The sequence below is a fragment of the Rhinoraja longicauda genome, chromosome 9 (genome assembly GCF_053455715.1).
Source record: "Rhinoraja longicauda isolate Sanriku21f chromosome 9, sRhiLon1.1, whole genome shotgun sequence".
Classification (NCBI taxonomy): domain Eukaryota; kingdom Metazoa; phylum Chordata; class Chondrichthyes; order Rajiformes; family Arhynchobatidae; genus Rhinoraja; species Rhinoraja longicauda.
Window position 1 is genome coordinate 65,338,597 of NC_135961.1, and position 20,571 is coordinate 65,359,167.

At 48.8% G+C, this 20,571-nt stretch overlaps 1 protein-coding gene across 2 annotated transcripts in view; it reads left to right on the top strand.

The window, feature by feature from the left end:
* sptlc3 (serine palmitoyltransferase, long chain base subunit 3) overlaps positions 1 to 20,571 on the top strand; it is a 55,053-nt gene that overhangs the window by 11,073 nt on the left and 23,409 nt on the right. For both annotated transcript variants that reach the window (XM_078405942.1, XM_078405943.1), the window contains exons 3-5: positions 6,229 to 6,383; positions 7,580 to 7,728; positions 20,374 to 20,498. In XM_078405942.1, the coding sequence (XP_078262068.1) occupies positions 6,229 to 6,383; positions 7,580 to 7,728; positions 20,374 to 20,498 (429 nt within the window). The remainder of the gene's footprint in view (positions 1 to 6,228; positions 6,384 to 7,579; positions 7,729 to 20,373; positions 20,499 to 20,571) is intronic.

Sequence of the window (20,571 nt, forward strand, 5' to 3'; positions counted from 1 at the left end):
CAATAGGTGCAGGAGGAGGCCATTCGGCCCTTCGAGCCTGCACCGCCATTCAATATGATCATGGCTGATCATCAAACTCAGTATCCTGTACCTGCCTTCTCTCCATACCCGCTGATCCCTTTAGCCACAAGGGCCACATCTAACTCCCTCTTAAATATAGCCAATGAACTGGCCTCAACTACCTTCTGTGGCAGAGAATTCCACAGATTCACCACTCTCTGTGTGGGGAAAAAAAAGTTCTCATCTCGGTCCTGAAAGACTTCCCCCTTATCCTTCAACTGTGACCCCTTGTTCTGGACTTCCCCAACATCGGGAACAATCTTCCTGCATCTAGCCTGTCCAACCCCTTAAGAATTTTGTAAGTTTCTATAAGAAATTTTGTAAGTTTCTATAAGAAATTTTGTAAGTTTCTATAAGATCCAACAGCTCTGAACAGAAAGTGGGATAATGTAGAACTAGTGTGGACAGGCAATCGATGGTCAGCTTAGACACTGTGGGCCAAAGGCCTCGTATCTTTCAATCAGTACAACTGCTTCAAATCGTTGAGCTCGTCGGGAAGATGTTTGAACAACTGAGGACTGACTGACCATCCATTCGCTTTCTCTCTATCCTCTCCCACTCTCTGGTCATTAATGGAGGCTCTCGCGCGTAATTCTCAGTCAGTCCTTCCGACTTTGCCTCCAAGATAAGGAGTTTAGTTTATTGTGGAAGGTACCGAGGTAGAACAAGAAGCCTGCGCGTGGCAACCAGCCAGGGGAAAGATAACGCATGATTACACTCGAGCCGTCCGCAGTGTACAGATACATGATTATAGGGAGTCACGTTTAGTGCAAGGTAAAGTCCAGAAAGGTCCGATCAAAGCTAGTCTGAGTGAGGAAAGAGGAGTGCAATGGAAAGCCGGAGGGAGGAATCCAGGTAGACCTCTCTCCTTATCTGAGTGTAAGAAAATAACTGCAGATGCTGGTACAAATCGAAGGTATTTATTCACAAAATGCTGGAGTAACTCAGCGGGTCAGGCAGCATCTCAGGAGAGAAGGAATGGGTGACGTTTCGGGTCGAGACCCTTCTTCAGACTGATGTCAGGGGGGCAGGACAAAGGAAGTATATAGGTGGAGACAGGAAGATAGAGGCAGATCTGGGAAGGGGAGGGGAAGAGAGGGACAGAGGAACTATCTAAAGTTTGAGAGGTCGATGTTCATATCGCTGGGCTGCAAGCTGCCCAGGTGAAATATGAGGTGCTGTTCCTCCAATTTCCGGTAGGCCTCACTATGGCACTGGAGGAGGCCCATGACAGAAAGGTCAGACTGGGAATGATATCTGATCCTTATCTGATATCGTCTCATCCCCTTTTCATCTCCAGCCTTTTGCTACTCAAGCCCCCTCACCTATATCTACCCAACAGAAAGAGCAAAGCAATGAGAACAAAGTAGGAGCTGACGGAGCTACTTTGCAACATTGTCCAGGCCCTTTATGTGGCACCTATTTGCATACCTTGGGTATGCAAGCAAAGAATTTTGCTGTGCCTTGTCACATGTGATAATGAAGTATTCCATTCCACTTGCCAGGACAGATACAAAATGCTGGAGTAATTCAGCGGGACAGGCAGCACCTCTGGAGAGAAGGAATTGGGTGACTTTTCAGGTCGAGACGTCTGAGGAAGGGTCTCGACCCAAAAGGTCACCCATTCCTTCTCTCCAGAAATGCTGCCGGTCCCGCTGAGTTACTCCAGCCATTTTGTGTCTATATCTTTGCTGCAAGCCAGCATCTGCAGTTCCTTCCTATCGCTTTACCCTACTCCCACCTGCCTTTTCCAGCTTTCTTTTCCCTCAGTTTAGTTTAGTTTAGCTTCGAGTTACAGCGCGGAAACAGGCTCTTCGGCCCACCGAGTCCGCCCCGACCTGCGATTCCCGCACATTGATACTATCCGACAATTTTCATTTATACCAAGCCAATTAACCTACAAACCTGTACGTCTTTGGAGTGTGGGAGGAAACCGGAGCTCCCGGAGAAAACCCACGCAGGTCAGGGGTAGAACGTACAAACTCCGTACAGACCGCACTCTCGTAATCAGGATCGAACCCGGGCCTCCGGCGCTGTAAAGGCAGCAACTCTACCGCTGCGCCACCGTGCCGTCTTGAAGTCTGAAGAAGGGTCCCGACCCGAAATGTCTGTCTGTCCCTTCCCTCCACCGAAGACGCCTGACCCGTTGGGTTACTCCAGCACTTTGTGTGTTATCTGATTTGTTATTGTGTTGCTGGCTGTGTAAGCCACACCTCGACATTCCTGCAGTAGGATAAAGACAATGCTTCGTAAAGAATGTCGCTGGGCGTGAGGAGTCTTGTGACAATAGCCCCAGTGTGCAGGCGCAGGTATTGAGCTGTTCACAAAATGCTGGAGTAACTCAGCAGGTCAGGCAGCATCTCGGGAGAGAAGGAATGAGTGACGTTTCGGGTCAAGACCCAGGTATTGAGCTGCACGTCTGACTGCCTCCTTTCCCATGATTTGAAGCAGAGTCTACTTTAGTTTGAAAAGAAGAGATGCTGTCTGGGCTGCCACGTGACCATCTAGAGGCTAACCATGAGACACACACCCAGGTCTGATCACCCTGCGTTGGGCCTGCCTCGACTGAGGGTGTCTTGTGATAAAAGGACGAAGCACCCAGTGATCAATCTGAAGAAGGGTCTCGACCCGAAACATCACCCATTCCTTCTCTCCAGAAATGCTGCCTGTCCCGCTGAGTTACTCCAGCATTTTGTGTCTGTCTACTGTACATAACAATGGGGCTCTCCGCTGCGTACTGATGCATGATAAGGGAATAACGTTTTGTGCAAGACAAACAGTTTCCACTAGTGGGAGAGTCCAGGACCAGAGGGCACAGCCTCAGAATTAAAGGGCGCTCTTTTAGAAAGGAGGCGAAGAGGAATTTCTTTAGTCAGGGGGTAGTTAATCTGTGGAACTCATTGCCAAGTCAGTGGAGGCCAAGTCAGTGGATATTTTAAAGGCAGTGATAGACAAATTTGTGATTAGAACAGGTGTCAAGGGTTATGAATGGCAGAGTAGACTCGATGGGCCGAGTGGCCTAATTCTACTATAACATGTGAACGTGAAGATAAAGTCCGATTAAAGATAGTCGGAGTGTCTCTAATGAGGTAAATAATAGCTCAGGACAGCTCTCTAGTTGTTGATAGAATGTTTCAGTTGCCTGATAACAGCTGGGACGAAACTGTCTCTAATCTGTTGGCACACATGTACTGTGGACATGTACACGCACATGTACTGAGGAACACATAGATTCATAGAGTGATACAGTGTGGAAACAGGCCCTTCAGCCCAACTTGCCCACATCGGCCAACATGTCCCAACTACACTAGTCCCACCTGCCTGCGTTTGGTCCATATCCCTCCAAACTTGTCCCATCCATGTACCTGTCTTAACTGCTTCTTAAATGTTGGGATGGTCCCAGCCTCAACTACCTCCTCTAGCAGCTTGTTCCATACACCCACCACCCTTTGTGTGAAAATGTTACCCCTCAGATTCCTATTAAATCTTTTCCCCTGAACCCTGAACCCATGTCCTTTGTTCCTCGATTCCCCTACTCTGGGCAAGAGATTCTATGCATCTACCTACCTGATCTATTCCTCTCATGATTTTGTACACCTCTATAGGATCACCCCTCACCCTCCTGCACTCCAAGGAATAGAGACCCAGCCTACTCAACCTGTCCCGATAGCTCGCACCCTCTAGTCCTGGCAACATCCTCGTAAATTTTCAAGCTTGACAATATCTTTCCTAAAAACATGGTGCCCAGAACTGAACACAATTGAACAGAACTGAACGCGTGTACATGTGTACACTCTTATGTACTGAGGAGCTGGCTGACTTCCACTGCTTAGTAAATGAAGCATAGATAGGGTAGAGAGTCACAACCTTTATCCCAGGGTGGGTGTGTCCAACAGTGGAAGGCACGACTTTGAGGTGGGAGGGGGAAAGTTTAGTGGAGATGTGCAGGGCATGTTTTTTTAATACAGAGAGTGGTGGGGGCCTGGAACGCGCTGCCAGAGAAGGTGGTGGAGGCAGATGCAATCGTGGTGTTTAAGAGGCTTTTGGACAGGCGTGTGGAATCGAGGGATTTGGATCATTTGCTGGCAGATGAGATCACTTTAACTTGGCATCATGAAAGGCTCATTCCTGTGTTGCACTGTTCTATGTTTAGTTTAGTTTAGAGATACAGCGCGGAAACGGGCCATTTCGGCCCACCGAGTCCGCGCCGACCAGCGATCCCCGCACACTAACACTACCCTGCACACACTAGGGACAATTTACACTTATACCAAGCCAAATAACCTACAAGCCTTTGCGTCTTTGGGAGTGTGGGTGGAAACCGAAGATCTTGGAGAAAACCCACACAGGTCACGGGGAGCAGGGACAAACTCTGTACAGACAGCGCCCGTAGTCGGGATTGAACCCAGGAACCCGAAGTGCTGTCAGACAGCAACTCTACATCTATACTTTATTTGTGTCCCAGGCAGTAACCTTGTGATACAGCGCAAGTTTGGGGTCGGCACGGTGACGCAGCGGTAGAGTTGCTGCCTTGCAGCACCAGAGACCCGGGTTCCATCCTGACTACGGGTGCTGTCTGTACGGCGTTTGTACGCTCTCCCCGTGACCTGCGTGAGTTTTCTCCGGATGCTCCGGTTTCCTCTCACGCTCCAAGGATGTACAGGTTTGTAGGGTGGTTGGCTTTGGTAACATTTTAAAATTGTGGGAGGGAACCGGAGCACCCGGAGAAAACCCACGCGATCACGGGGAGAAAGTGCAGAACAGCACCCGTGGTCAGGATCGAACCCGGGTCCCTGGCGCTGTAAGGCAGCAACTCTCCCGCTGCGCCACCGTGCCGCACAAACATTCCTTGAATTTTCCTCCTTTGTCAAACCTGTCCCATTATGTCCATGTTTGGCTGAATAAAACAAATCTGTTGAATAAGACAATTGGGAGAAGTAAAAAACACAAAAGTGCTGTAGTCACTCAGCGGGTCGGGCAGCATCTGTGAAGAAGGTGGATAGCTGATGCATCTTCAGACCCGGACTGAAACGTCACCTCCATGTTCTCCAGATATGCTAGACGCACAGTGAGGTAACTCAGTGGGACGGGCCACATCTCAGGATAGAAGGAATGGGTGGCCTTTTGGGTCAAGACCCTTATTCGGAGTGAGAGTTAGGGGAGAGGGAGACACAGAGATATGAAAGGATAAAGTGTGAAAACGAGACATCCAAGGAGATGAGGTTCAAGGAAAATGTAGAATAGGTCATGACTTTCAGTCTGAAGAAGGGTCTCGACCCGAAATGTCACTCCTTCCTTCTCTCCAGAGATGCTGCCTGTCCCCGCTGAGTTGCTCCAGCATTTTGTGTCTATCTTCGGGGTAAACCAGCATCTGCAGTTCCTTCCTACACATTTTCTCCAGAGATGCTGCCTGCCCCACTTTGAGTATTCGGCTCAAGATTCCAGCATCTGCAGTTCCTTGTGTCTAATTGTATGAAATTCCCTTGGCTAATTGTCTTCTTCTTGCGTCTGAGGCAGCAGGAATTATGTAACGCCCTCCAGACGCTGTAGCCAGTGCAATGTGCCGTTGTCGAGGGCCGTGAGGTCTACCCCTCCACCAGGGGGACGGAGGACAGCGCAGTCGAACATGCCGTGCTGCGCTGTTTGCTGGTCTGCTCCACACACGCAGGCTGCTGATGGACGCAACCCCCAACGATGCATGTTGGCGTTGAACCGGCCGACCCCTGTGCGGAGCCGGTTCAGGGCGGCCCACTCTTTGCGGGGCGTGTCCGAGCCGGGTGGGACTGTGGTGTTCGGTGCGACAGTGAATTGAGGAGGTGGCGATGTCTGTTCCCAGCTGGTTCTCCGTGCTCCTAGTATGTCGAAACCGGAGCCACAGAGGGTCGCTGCATGACGGGAGAAAGGGTGACAAGATGACAGGCGTTGAGGTCCCAGTTGCTATGAATCCTGGGCGAGGTGGTGCAAAGGATGTTTGGCTAATTGTTAATGGTGTTATATAAGTGGAGAAACTAGAACTAGAAGGTAGACACTAAACGCTGGAGTAACTCAGCGGGTCAGGCAGCATCTCTGGAGAGAAGGAATGTGTGACGTTTCGGGTCGAGACCCATCTGCAGACTAGAACTAGAACTGTTGATTGCCATGGCATTTATTGTTGGATGTTTGGTGTAGGATTTTGTGCCGCTCTATCAAGACTTTGAGAACTTCTACAAAAGGAATCTGTACATGAGAGTGCGTGACAACTGGAACCGGCCGATCTGCAGCGTACCCGGCCCAACGTTTGACTTGGTGGAAAGACTCAGTGATGATTATAACTGGACATTCAGGTACAGTGCAGACTTGCCCTCTGGCCAGACTTAAAACAAAGCTGTTCTTCCATTGTTTTGTGTAGTTTAGGCCCTTCGGCCCCCCGGGTCCGTGCCGACCAGCGATCTCCACACCCCCCCCCCGCACGCTAGCACTATCCTACACACACGAGGGACAACTTACAATTATACCGAAGCCGATTAACCCACAAACCTGCACGTCTTTGGAGTGTGGGAGGAAACCGGAGCACCCGGAGAAAACCCACGTGGTCACGGGAAGAACGTACAAACTCCGTACGGACAGCACCCGTAGTCGGCATCTCTGGAGAGAATGAATAGGTGACGTTTCGGGTCCAGACCCTTCTTCAGTTCCTTCCTACACGTTTTGTCACCTGCAGTTCCTTCCTGCACATTCATGCCATCCAGGCCCCAGAAGGGTCTGAAGGAGGGTCTGAAGAAAGGTCTCGACCCAAAGTGGCACCTATCCCTTTGCTCCAGAGATGCTGTCTGACCCGCTGAGTTACACCAGCTTTTTGTGTCCATCTTCGGTTTAAACCAGCATCTCGCAAGTTCACAGGCTATAGGAGTAGAATTAGGCCATTCGGCCCATCGAGTCTACTCCGCCATTCAATCATGGCTGATCTCTGCTTCCGAATCCCATTTACCGTAACCCTTGATGCCCGTACTAATCAAGAATTTGTCTATCTCTGCCTTAGAAATATCCACTGCCTTGTCCTCCACATCCCTCTGTGGCAGTGAGTTCCACAGATTGACCACCCTCTGACTGGAGAAGTTGCTCCTCAACTCCTTTCTAAAAGAGCGCCCTTTAATTCTGAGGCTGTGAGCTCTGGTCCTGGACTCCCCCACCAGTGGAAACATCCTCTCCACATCCGAATGCATCTGCAGTTCCTTCCCACAACATCCCGTATAACAGAGGGCAAGGGGAATGAGTTCCTCTTGCGACACAGACCGGGCGGAGCCTCCACCATTGACGTCTGAGCGTGGTTATGCGGCTGACAGCTGCCGTGAGTGAAGGGCAGACAGTCTGTGGTCCGTGTCAGTAACCTGCAGTGGCTAACAAGTCCTGACAGAGGTCACTGATTATTTGCGATGGGTGGGGGTGAAGTGCCGATCGCTTTTTTTTGTTTGTCTTTCTTGGCGCGGTCTGAACCGTGTTGCAATAATATCGACCCCCTCTCCCCCCCCTCCTCGCGCAGGTACACGGGAAGGATCATTAAAGACGTGATCAACATGGGCTCCTACAACTACCTGGGTTTCGCTGAAAACCAAGGGGACTCTTTGAACTCGGTGGGCGAGGTGACTGTGGCATACGGGACCGGGGTGTGCAGCAGCCGGCTGGAAATGGGTAGGTGACAGTCGATCTGCAAACAGTTACCGTGGCAAGATAATGCCACTGATCAATGCCTGCACGCTCACAGAATAGCCTGGTCCGAGATGCAGCACAGAACGCCACAGGACATCCTCCATCCCTGTGGCTATCACACTGTACACCTCCTCCCCCTTCTGTCGTGGGGTAGACCGACTCACCCCCCCCTCCTCAATCTCCCCCCCCCCTCAATCTCCCCCCCCCCTCCTCAATCTCCCCCCCCCCCCCTCAATCTCCGCACATCCCCCAAATCCTTTCCACTCATCACTTTAATCTCACGTTTCACGCTCCTTGTGTTTTTATGACTGTCGGCAGATCAATTTCCATCCTGGGATAAATAAAGTCCTCTGGTTTAGAGATATTGCGCGGAAAAAGGCCCTTTCGGCCCACCAGGTCCGCGCCGACCAGCGATCCCCGCACGCCAACACTATCCTACACCCACTAGGGACAATTTTTACATTTACCAAGCCAATTAACCTACAAACCTGTACGTCTTTGGAGTGTGGAAGGAAACCGAAGATCTCAGAGAAAACCCACGCAGGTCACGGGGAGAACGTACAAACTCCGTGCAGACAGCACCCGTAGTCGGGATTAAACCCGGGTCTCTGGCGCTGCATTCCCTGTAAGGCGGCAACTCTACCGCTGCGCCACCGTGCCGCCCTAATCGTATTGTGTCGTAATCTATCGTATCGTATCGAGACATGTCACTAATTGCCCTTCACTCAACTTCCTGCTGGGATACATCTTGATGGGAAGCTAAAGTGTAATGCAATTCATTCTCCGCTACTTCCCACTTGTTTATTTTCACTTGGGGCCACTTAGTTTAGTCAGTCTGAGGAAAGGTGTCGACGCAAAACGCGCTGTAACTCGAAGCTAAACTAAACTAAACTGAGGGAAGAGAAAGCTGGAAAAAGGCAGGTGGGAGTAGGGTAAAGTCTGGCAATAGGAAGGAACTGCATCAAAGATATAGACACAAAATGCTGGAGTAACTCAGCGGGGACAGGCAGCATCTCTGGAGAGAAGGAATGGGTGACGTTTTGGGTCGAGACCCTTCTTCAGACGTCTCGACCCGAAAAGTCACCCAATTCTTTCTTTCCAGAGATGCTGCCTGCCCCGTTGAGTTACTCCAGCATTTTTGTGTCTAGCTTTAGTTTGGATTGGATTGGATTGGTTTGGTCAAGTTTAGTTTTACAGCTTGGAAACAGGCCCTCCTGCCCACCGAGTCCGCGCTGACCATCGATCACCTGTTCACACTAGTTCTATATTATCCCACTTTCCCATACACTCCCTGCACACATATGCAGCAATTTACAGAGCCACATGCCACCCAACATGCCCCCATCTACACCAGTCCCACCTGCAAGTGTTTGGCCCATAGCCCTCTAAACCTGTCCTAGAAGACTGAGGGGGATCTTATAGAAACATATAAAATTCTTAAGGGGTTGGAGAGGCTAGATGCGGGAAGATTGTTCCCGATGTTGGGGGAGTCCAGAACCAGGGGTCGCAGCTTAAGGATAAGGGGGAAGTCTTTTAGGACCGAGATGAGAAAACATTTCTTCACACAGAGAGTGGTGAGTCTGTGGAATTCTCTGCCACAGAAGGTAGTTGAGGCCAGTTCATTGGCTATATTTAAGAGGGAGTTAGATGTGGCCCTTGTGGCTAAAGGGATCAGGAGGTATGGAGAGAAGGCAAGTACAGGTTACTGAGCTGGATGATCAGCCATGATCATATTGAATGGCGGTGCAGGCTCGAAGGGCCGAATGGCCTACTCCTGCACCTATTTTCTATGTTTCTATGTTATGTTTCTATCCATGTAGCCTTAGTTTTTTTTCAGTTTAGAATATAGCGTGGAAACAAGCCCTTCTGCCCACCTAGCCCACGGCGACTATCGATCACCCCGTACGCTAGCTCTATCTTACACATTAGGGACAATTTACAGAAGCCAATTAACCTACAAACCTGCACGTCTGTGGGATGTGGGAGGAAACCGGAGCACCCGGAGGAACCCACGAGGCCACGGGGAGAACGTGCAAGCTACACTCTTAGACAGCACCCAAAGTCAGGATCCAACCTGGGTCTCTGGTGCTGTGAGGCGCCAACTCCACCAGCTGGGCCACCGTATAAATGGTATCTTTATACTGTTAAAGAAAGAGGACTGTGCGTTTTTATAAAGCTTTGTACGTCCTGAGGAAATCTCTAAAACAAGAGTCATGCAGCACAGAAACAGACCCTCCAGCCCAACTCATCCACGCCAACAACGATGCCCCATCTCGGCTCTTCCCATTTCCCTGCATTTGGTCCAGATCCCTCTAAACCTTTCCTATAACCATGTACATTACAACACAATAATACAATACAATACAATATATCTTTATTGTCATTGTACAAGGGATACAACGAGATTGGGAATGCGCCTCCCATACGATACAATAAATTAGTTAGCTAATCAGTATTGATTTATACAACCCAATGAAACAAATTAGAACAGTTTTAAAACATAATAAAGTGCAAGTAGATCTGTGCCGGTTCGCTGTGCGATGTGACCATCCGGCTCAGCAGGACCGGTTCAGTAGCTATGGCCCTGGGGATGAAGCTGTTCCTGAGTCTGGAGGTGTGGGCGTAGAAGGCCTTGTAGCGTCTGCCTGATGGTAGAATTTCGAACAGACTATTGCAGGGGTGTGAGAAGTCTTTGTGGATGCTGGTGGCTTTTCTGAGGCATCATGTGTTGTAGATGCCCTCCAAGGCTGGTAGCTGTGTTCCGATGGTCTTCTGAGCTCTATGGACTACCCGCTGAAGAGCTTTCCTCTCTGCCTCCGTGCAGCTGAAGTACCACACAGGGATCTGGACTACCTGTCCAAACGTCCTTTAAATCATGTTTTAGCACGTGCCTCAACCACCTCCTCTGCCATCTCGTTCCATACACCCTCCACCTTCAGTGTGGGAAAGGTTGCCCCTCGGGTTCCTTTGCAATCTTGCCCGTCTCACCTTAAACCCCCATCCCCTGGTTCTTGGTTCCCCTACCCTGAAGAAAATACTTTTGAAATGAACTGACGGTGGAATGTAGGAAATGTAGCGACTAATTTGAGCACAGGAAGCTTGTGTAGTCATGCACCATAATTAGATAAAAAGCATCAGGAATGTTGGTTGAGACACAGATAACTTATTTGGGCAACAGCATTTTTTCTTCGAAAAATAAACTTTATTCAGAATAAAAAATATACACAACAAAAATACTGCGCAGAAAACCCTTCGTAAGTTCATACGTTCAAATGTGATAGGATGCATGGCAGCTTTTTTAAATTTCAAAATATACTTTATTCGAGAAATAAATATCCTCCATTCTCGGAGGCAATATATACATTCAATACACAGAATTACCCTCCACCCTTGCCACTCGTGGCCCACTGGCGTGGAATCCCTTCCCTTATTTGGAGGGGCGTCTCTCTCCACCACACCCTGCCCCCCATGTCCAGCAGCGGAAGGACCCTAGACTGTGGTCCTCCCCCACAGAGCCTTGGCGTTGGCTGCACCGAGCTTCAGTGCGTCCCTCAGCACGTACTCCCGCAGTCTGCAGCGGGCCAGTCGGCAACATTCCCCGACGGACAGCTCGCTCCGCTGGGAGGTCAACAAAGCTCGGGCAGACCAAAGAGCGTCTTTCACCCAGTTGATGACCTTCCAGACAGCTTGGTTTGGGAACAGCTCCATCCAAGATGGCAAGAAATTGCAGCGAAGTGTGGACATGGCCCAGACCATCACGCAAACCAACCTCCCTTCTATTGAAGGTAGACACTGAATGCTGGAGTAACTCACTCCAGCATATTGTGTCCACCTTCGATTTAAACCAGCATCTGCAGTTCTTTCCTACAAGTCTTCCTTCTATTAACTCCATCTACACCTCACGCTGCCTCGGCAAGGCCAGCAGCACAATCATGGACGAATCGCACTCCAGCCACTCCCTCTGCTCCCCTCTCCCATCGGCCAAAAGGTACTGGTGTGAAAACGCACACCTCCAGATTCAGGGACAGTTTCTTCCCAGCTGTTATCAGGCAACTGAACCATCCCACCACTACCAGAGAGCAGTGCTGAACTACTATCTACCTCATTGGTGAACCTCGGACTGTCCTTGATGGGACTTTGCTGGGTTTACCTTGCACTGAACACAAGAGTCGGGTTTGATCATCTTACATAAATTTGCTTCGTGGCTTGGCAGCGTTTCTTGATTTGATAATGATCCAGCGAGGTGTCGTGGAACACTTTCACTGCGGTGGAGGTGGATTATAAATAGATGTTGTTCTAACCTGTATTGAAATGAAAGGAAATACACTGTGCATCAATACCAGTAGGCTGGCTAATTACATTCATAGTTCCTTCTATAACCTCTCTCTCTCTTTCTCTCTCTCTCTCTCTCTCTCTCTCTCTCTCTCTCTCTCTCTCTCTCTCTCTCTCTCTCTTCTCTCTTTCTCTCTTTCTCTCTTCTCTCTCTTTCTCTCTTTCTCTCTCTTTCTCTCTCTCTCTCTCTCTCTCTCTCTCTCTCTCTCTCTCTCTCTCTCTCTCTCTCTCTCTCTCTCTCTCTCTCTCTCTCTCTCTCTCTCTCTCTCTCTCTCTCTCTCTCTCCCTCTCTCTCTCTCTCGTTTTCTCTCACACTCTCACTCTCATGCTCCCTCTCGCTCTCATGCTCTCTCTCTCTCTCTCTCTCACGTTTTCTCTCTCACTCTCTCATGCTCTTACGCTCTCGTTTTATGTCTCTCTCACTCTCTCATGCTCTCGCGCTCTCTCACTTTCACTTTCTCTCTCATTCTCACTTTCTCACTCACTTTCTCATTCACGCCCTCCCCCTCTCCTCTCTCTCCCTCTCCCTCTCTCTCCCCCCCTCTTTCTTGTCACTCTATGACTCTAATAGATAATATAATAAACAAACAAAAGAAGTTCAAAAATAAAAAGCCCAATATGGTGCAAAAAACAGAACAAAGCCCAATACCACTCGAGCAACCCAGGCAGTTCGTAGTTCAGAGTTTAGTTGGAAATTGTAGTGTTTAATAGCCTATTGGCTGCAGGGAAGAATCAGTCCTTGAACCTGGACGTTACAGTTTTCAGGCTCCTGTACCTTCTTCCCGATGGCAGGAGTGAGATGAGAGCATGGCCAGGGTGGTGTGTGGGTCTCTGATGATGCTGCCTGCCTTTTTGAGCCAGCGACTTCTGTAGATCCCATCGATGGTGGGGAGGGATGATTCATAATTCATAATTCATCACAATGAATGGCTCGAAGGGCCAAATGGCCTCCTCCTGTACCTATTTTCTATGTTTCTATGATTGGACACGCCAGATGCAGGAAACATGTTCCCGATGTTGGGGGAGTCCAGAACCAGGGGCCACACAGTTTAAGAATATGGGGTAGGCCATTTAGAACTGAGGTGAGAAAAAACTTTTTCACCCAGAGAGTTGTGAATTTGTGGAATTCTCTGCCTCAGAAGGCAGTGGAGGCCGATTCACTGGATGCTTTCAAAAGAGTTAGATAGAGCATTTCAGGGTAGCAGAATCAAGGTATATGTGGAGAAGACAGGCACGGGTTACTGGTTGTGGATGATCAGCCATGATCACAATGAATGCCAGTGCTGGCTCGAAGGGCCTCCTCCTGCACCTACTATCTAAGTATCTAGTACCCGTGATGAACCGGGCAGTGTTTACCACTTTTTGCAATCTCCTTCGCTCTTGGGCGTTCGAGTTCCTGAACCAGGCCATGATGCAACCAGTCAACCAGTCTCCACCGACCTGTCACTATACATAAGCTCAGATAAACATCTCAGATTCAGTACAAGTGTATAGCAGTGGTACACTGAACTACACTGAACAGTAGAACTAGTGTACGGGTGATGGATGGTCGGCGTGGACTCAGTAGGCCAAAGGGCCAGTTTCCGCGCTGTATCTCTAAACTAAACTCCAGCCCCTCCCTTGGCACTTGGCCCTGGCTTCAGCGTGTGACATTTTACTGCACTTGGTCGTGCATAACAACTTGCTGTGTGTGGAACACTGGCTAGTTTCCAACATACCAGAGCCTTCCTCTTGATTGATGACTTCCCATCAGCTTTAGGTATTTGTCTGGGTGTATGTCACTAGAACAGCCCACACTGGGACCGACCGCTGTTACACAGCTGTTCAGGATGGACCTCAACACACAGCACTGAACCTCACCCCAGACATTCCTGGCAAAGACACATTCACTAAGAGACACGCAACAATCTCACTTCCAGCACAGACATCACACAGGGTGTGTGTGTGTCAAGGAGTGTGTGTCAGCGTGTGTGTGTGTTTGTGTGTCAGCATGTGTGTGTATCAGCGCATGTGTGTGTTTGTATATGTCAGCCTGTGTGTGTGTGCGTGTCTGTGTGTGTCGGCGTGTATGAGTGTGTTAGCGTATGTGTGTCAGCATGTGGATGTGTGTGTGTTTCAGTGTGTGTCTGTGTGTCAGTGAGTGTGTGTCAGCGTGTGTGTGTGTCTGTGTGTGTGCGCCTCTGTGTGTGTGTGTGTCTGTGTGTATGTATGCGGTGGCCAATATAACAATCACGCATTTGACAAGATTGGCCTTTGTTCACTAAATCCAACCAAACAAGTTTACTTTAGACTCGGGAGAGACATCATGGACATAGGTCCCTCAGCTCACCAAGTCCACGGTGACCAGCAACCCCCCCAGTACACTAGAGTTTAGAGATGCAGTGCGCAAACAAGCCCTTCGGCCCACCGAGACTGCATTGACCAGCGATCACCCTGTACACTAGCACTATCCTGTACGTCTTTGGAGTGTGGGAAGATACCGGAGCACCTGGAGAAAACCCATGCAGTCACAGGGAGAACGTACAAACTCTTATACAGACAAGCACTCGTGGTCAGGATCGAACTCGGGTCTCTGACGCAGTAAGGCAGCAACTCTACCGCTGCACCACTGTGCTGCCCCAAGTTCTTGGTACTTACTGAAGGAGTTGGTTTGAAAGCACTAGATTGGCCTGATTACCGTGGCTTTTTCTAAGTGACCTGGTCTAACATCTTCTAACATTAAGGGCGGCACGGTGGTGCAGCGGTAGAGTTGCTGCCTCACAGCGCCAGAGACCCGGGTTCCATCCTGACTAAGGGTGCTTGTCTGCACGGAGTTTGTACGTTCTCCCCGTGACCTCCTTTGTCCCCCTCACCTTAAAGTATTTTTCCAGAAAAGAGAGATTTTAGCTTGGGTTCGATTGGAGAAGCAGGGTTGTTCCCCTTAGAGGAAAGAAATTTGAGAGAAAACATCTTCAAGTTTAATGGAGATTTGCCGATTTCCCACCCACACCCACATGTTAAAGCTGACTATGATTGGCAGAATGTTGCGTTCCAAGCTAATTGCATCAAATGATTGATTAGACAATAGACAATAGGGGCAGGAGGAGGCTATTCGGCCCTTTGGGCCTGATTGTAAGATACTACATGGAAACAGGCTCTTTGGCCCATCGAGTCGACGCTGACCATCGATCACGTGGGAAGGAACTGCAGATGCTGGTTTACACAAAATGCTGGAGTAACTCAGCAGGCCAGGCAGCAGCAATGTGTCCATCTTTGTCTATTTGACCACCGATCACCCGTTCACACTGCTCTGGTATCCCACTTTCGCATCCAGTCCCTCCACACTAGGTATAATTTACAGCGGGCCAATTAACCTACAAAAGTGCATGTCTTTGGCACATGGGAGGAAACCAGATCACCCAAGTGCTCTCACAGGGAGAACGTGCAAACTCCACACAGGCAACACCTGAGGTTAGGATTGAACCTGGGTGTCTGGTGTCTTGAATCAATAGACAATAGACAATAGACAATAGGTGCAGGAGTAGGCCATTCAGCCCTTCGAGCCAGCACCGCCATTCAATGCGATCATGGCTGATCACTATCAATCAGTACCCCGTTCCTGCCTTCTCCCCATACCCCCTCACTCCGCTATCCTTAAGAGCTCTATCCAGCTCTCTCTTGAAAGCATCCAACGAACTGGCCTCCACTGCCTTCTGAGGCAGAGAATTCCACACCTTCACCACCCTCTGACTGAAAAAGTTCTTCCTCATCTCCGTTCTAAATGGCCTACCCCTTATTCTCAAACTGTGGCCCCTTGTTCTGGACTCCCCCAACATTGGGAACATGTTATCTGCCTCTAATGTGTCCAATCCCCTAATTATCTTATATGTTTCAATAAGATCCCCCCTCATCCTTCTAAATTCCAGTGTATACAAGCCCAATCGCTCCAGCCTTTCAACATACGACAGTCCCGCCATTCCGGGAATTAATCTAGTGAACCTACGCTGCACGCCCTCCATAGCAAGAATCGTCCAAAAGGGATTGAATGAAATATGTTTATAGAAAAAATAGAGCGTTTGACGGCTTTGGGCCTGTACTCACTAGAAGGATGAGGGGGGGGACCATATTGAAATTTGCCAAATAGTGAAAGGCTTGGATATAGTGGATGTGGAGAGGATGTTTCCACTAGTGGGAGAGTTGTACAGGGCCCTGGTGAGACCGCACCTGGAGTACTGTGTGCAGTTTTGGTCTCCAAATTTGAGGAAGGATATTCTTGCTATTGAGGTCGTGCAGCGTAGGTTTACTAGGTTAATTCCCGGAATGGCGGGACTATCATATGTTGAAAGACTGGAGCGACTAGGCTTGTATACACTGGAATTTAGAAGGATGAGACGAGATCTTATCGAAACGTACAAGATTATTAAGGGGTTGGACACGTTAGAGGCAGGAAACATGTTCCCAATGTTGGGGGAGTCCAGAACAAGGGGCCACAGTTGAAGAATAAGGGGTAGGCCATTTAGAACTGAGATGAGGAAAAACTTTTTCAGTCAGAGAGTTGTGAATCTGTGGAATTCTCTGCCTCAGAAGGCAGTGGAGGCCAATTCTCTGAATGCATTCAAGAGAGAGCTGGATAGAGCTCTTAAGGATAGCGGAGTCAGGGGGTATGGGGAGAAGGCAGGAACGGGGTACTGATTGAGAATGATCAGCCATGATCACATTGAATGGCGGTGCTGGCTCGAAGGGCCGAATGGCCTCCTCCTGCACCTATTGTCTATTGTCTCATAAGCCTCAGAATGAAAGGACATACCTTTAGAAAGGAGATGAGGAGGATTTCTTTTCATCAGAGGGTGGTGAATCTGTGGAATTCATTGCCACAGAAGGCTGTGGAGGCCGTCACGGTGTATTTTTAAGGCGGAGATTGACAGATTCATGATTAGTGCGGGTGTCAGGGGTTATGGGGAGGAGGTAGGAGAATGGGGTTGAGAGGGAAAGATAGATCAGACATGATTGATGGCAGAATGGGCCGAATGGCTTAATTCTGCTCCTATGACTTATGAGCTTACATAGATTTAATTATTCCACCATGAGATGTAGTTAATGACTATTAGAAACATAGAAAGATAGAAAATAGGTGCAGGAGTAGGCCATTCAGCCCTTCAAGCCAGCACCTCCGCCATTCAATATGGTCATGGCTGATCATCCAAAGTCAGTACCCTATTCCTGCTTTCTCCCCATATCCCTTGATTCCGTTAGCCCTAAGAGTTGTATCTAACTCTCTCTTGAAAACATCCAGTGAATTGGCCTCCACTGCCTTCTGTGGCAGAGAATTCCACAAATTCACCACTCTCTGGGTGAAAAGGTTTTTCCTCATCTCAGTCCGAAATGGCCTACTCCTTATTCTTAAACTGTGACCCCTGGTTCTGGACTCCCCCAACATCGGGAACATTTTTCCTGCAGCTAGCCCGTCCAATCCTTTAAGAATTTTATATTTTTCTATAAGATCCCTTCTCATCCTTCTAAATTCCAGTGAACATAAGCCCAGTCGCTCCATTCTTTCATCATACGTCAGTCGCGCCATCCCGGGAATTGACCTGGTGAACCCACTCTGTACTCCCTCAATAGCAATAATGCCCTTCCTCAAATTAGGAGACCAAAACTGCACACAATACTCCGGGGGTAGTCTAACCAGGGCCCTGGACAACTGCAGTAGGACCTCTGCTCCTTTACTCAAATCCTCTCGCTATGAAGGCCAACTTGCCATTGGCTTTCCTCAGTGCCTAGACCAGCCTGAAAGAGGTTTCAGATTATTGCTACATGGCAAGTTGTTCCTGTCTTCTTTCTACCTCCCATGGGGTCTGAATTACTGCTGGCTTGAAGCAGCGCATCTAAGATATGTTTTTGTAATCTCTTGGCAATAGATCAAAAGCAAAGGAAAACAAAAGTGCTTTGCTCCAAACTCTGGTCGAACATCTAATCAAGCGTACACTTCAAGAAAACAAAACACAGGTCACTTGTACTTTGAATTGTGTTCGGAAGGAGCAGCTGTTAAAGGGTGGCACGGTGACGCGGTGGAAACGTTGCTGCCTGACAGCGCCAGAGATCCCCGTTCGATGCTGACTCTGGGTGCTGTCTGTGCAGAGTTTGCACCTTCTTCTCGTGACCGCGTTGGTTTCCTCGGGGTGCTCCGGTTTCAATAGACAATAGACAATAGGTGCAGGCGTAGTCCATTCGGCCCTTCGAGCCAGCACCGCCATTCACCGTAATCATGGCTGATCATTCACAATCAGTACCCCGTTCCTGCCTTCTCCCCATATCCTTTGACTCCGCTATCATTAAGAGCTCTATCTAACTCTCTCCTGAAAGCATCCAGAGAATTGGCCTCCACTGCCTTCTGAGGCAGAGAATTCCACAGCTTCACAACTCTGAGTGAAAAAGTTTTTCCTCATCTACGTTTTAATACCCCTTATTCTTAAACTGTGGCCCCTGGTTCTGAACTCCCCCAACATCTGGAACATGTTTCCTGGCTCTAACGTGTCCAACCCCTTAATAATCTTATATGTATTCAACAAGATCCCCTCTCATCCTTCTAAACTCCATTGTATACAAGCCAAGTCGCTCCAGTCTTTCAACATACGACAGTCCCGCCATTCCGGGAATTTACCTCGTGAACTTACGCTGCACGCCCTCAATAGCAAGAATGTCCTTCCTCAAATTTGGAAACCAAAACTGCACACAGTACTCCAGGTGTGGTCACACTAGGGCCTTGTACAACTGCAGAAGGACCTTTTGCTCCTATACTCAACTCCTCTTGTTATGAAGGCCAACATTCCATCAGCTTTCTTCACTGCCTGCTGTACCTGCATGCTTCCTTTCAGTGACTGATGAGCTAGGACACCCAGATCTCGTTGTACATCCCCTTTTCCTAACTTGACACCATTCAGATAATAATCTGCCTTCCTGTTCTTGCCACCAAACTGGATAGCCTCACATTTATCCACATTAAACTGCATCTGCCATGCACCTGCCCACTCACACAACCTGTCTAAGTCACCCTGCAACCTCATAGCATCTTCCTCACACTTCACACTACCACCCAGCTTTATGTCCCTTTCATCCCACACTCCAAAGACGTACAGGCTTGCAGGCTAATTTGGCTTCAGTAAAAATCGTAAATTGTGCCTAGTCTGTCCTACACCTCGGGAAGGTTCACCAGTTAGTTCTGGCTTCCCATAACTACCCCCCTCAATACCTGCTCTCGCCACCTATGCAATCAGTATCCACTAGATAAAGGAAACTACAGACGATTAATTCACTCAAACAAATACTAAACACTCGCATCCTGTCTTCCATTTATCCTAACCCATCATTAAACCGTCGTAACGCCACAACTATCAACCTCACATAAACCAGGGATACACTTACATGGAACACACTTGCAAACAAATACACAAACCATGTGTTACACATGTCCTTTCTGCTCCCCACTGAAACTATTTCTTCTCCAGCAATTCCACCTCCTGCCTTCCTCGGCTGCCTCTGACATCTCCTTTACGGCCCGACGCAAACTCTGTCTGCCAATTCCTAGCTCTCCAAATAGCAACGTGGTCAGTCGCTCTATGACTTTTAAGTCCACAATCTACCTCATTGGTGACCCTCGGACTATCCTTGATCGGACTTTGCTGGCTTTACCTTGCACTAAACGCTATTCCCTTGTCGTGTATCTGCACACTGTAAATGGATCGATTGTTATCGTGTATTGTCTTTCTGCTGACTGGTTAGCACGCAACAAAAAGCTTTTCACTGTACCTCAGTACATGTGACACTGAACTGAACTGAAGTCAGATTGAGCCACAGAATACAAGTGGGAAAGGTCAGGAATGTCAACTCCCTGTGTTTAACCGAGGCAATCGTAGGTGCAGGATGATGGAGGAGGCCTGTAATACTTAGATCCAGATAGAAAACATAGAAATTGCTTTCAAGAGAGAGCTAGATAGAGCTCTTAAAGATAGTGGAGTCAGGGGGTATGGGGGAGAAGGCAGGAACGAGGTACTGATTGAGAATGATCAGCCATGATCACATTGAATGGCGGTGCTGGCTCGAAGGGCCGAATGGCCTACTCCTGCACCTGTTGTCTATTGTCTAAAATAGGTGCAGGAGGAGGCCATTTGGCCCTTCGAGCCAGCACCGCCAATTGAGTCCACACCGCCATTCGATCATAGGTGATCTCTGCCTCCTATTTTCCCATTTTCCTGCCTTCTCCCCATAGCCATAACATGCCAGTATACGTCACGTCTAATGGGTTCTGTTGTTTTGCAGGTAACCTTGACAAGCACATTCAGCTGGAGGAGTTGGTCGCCCAATTTTTGGAAGTGGAGGCAGCAATGACATTCGGCATGGGTTTCGCCACTAATTCTATGAATATTCCGGCCCTGGCTGGCAAGGTGAGTTTGAGTTTGTAATGTGCGATTGCAGATCCACTTCTGAGTTGCCTGTGTTGGGCACCATCTGTATCTT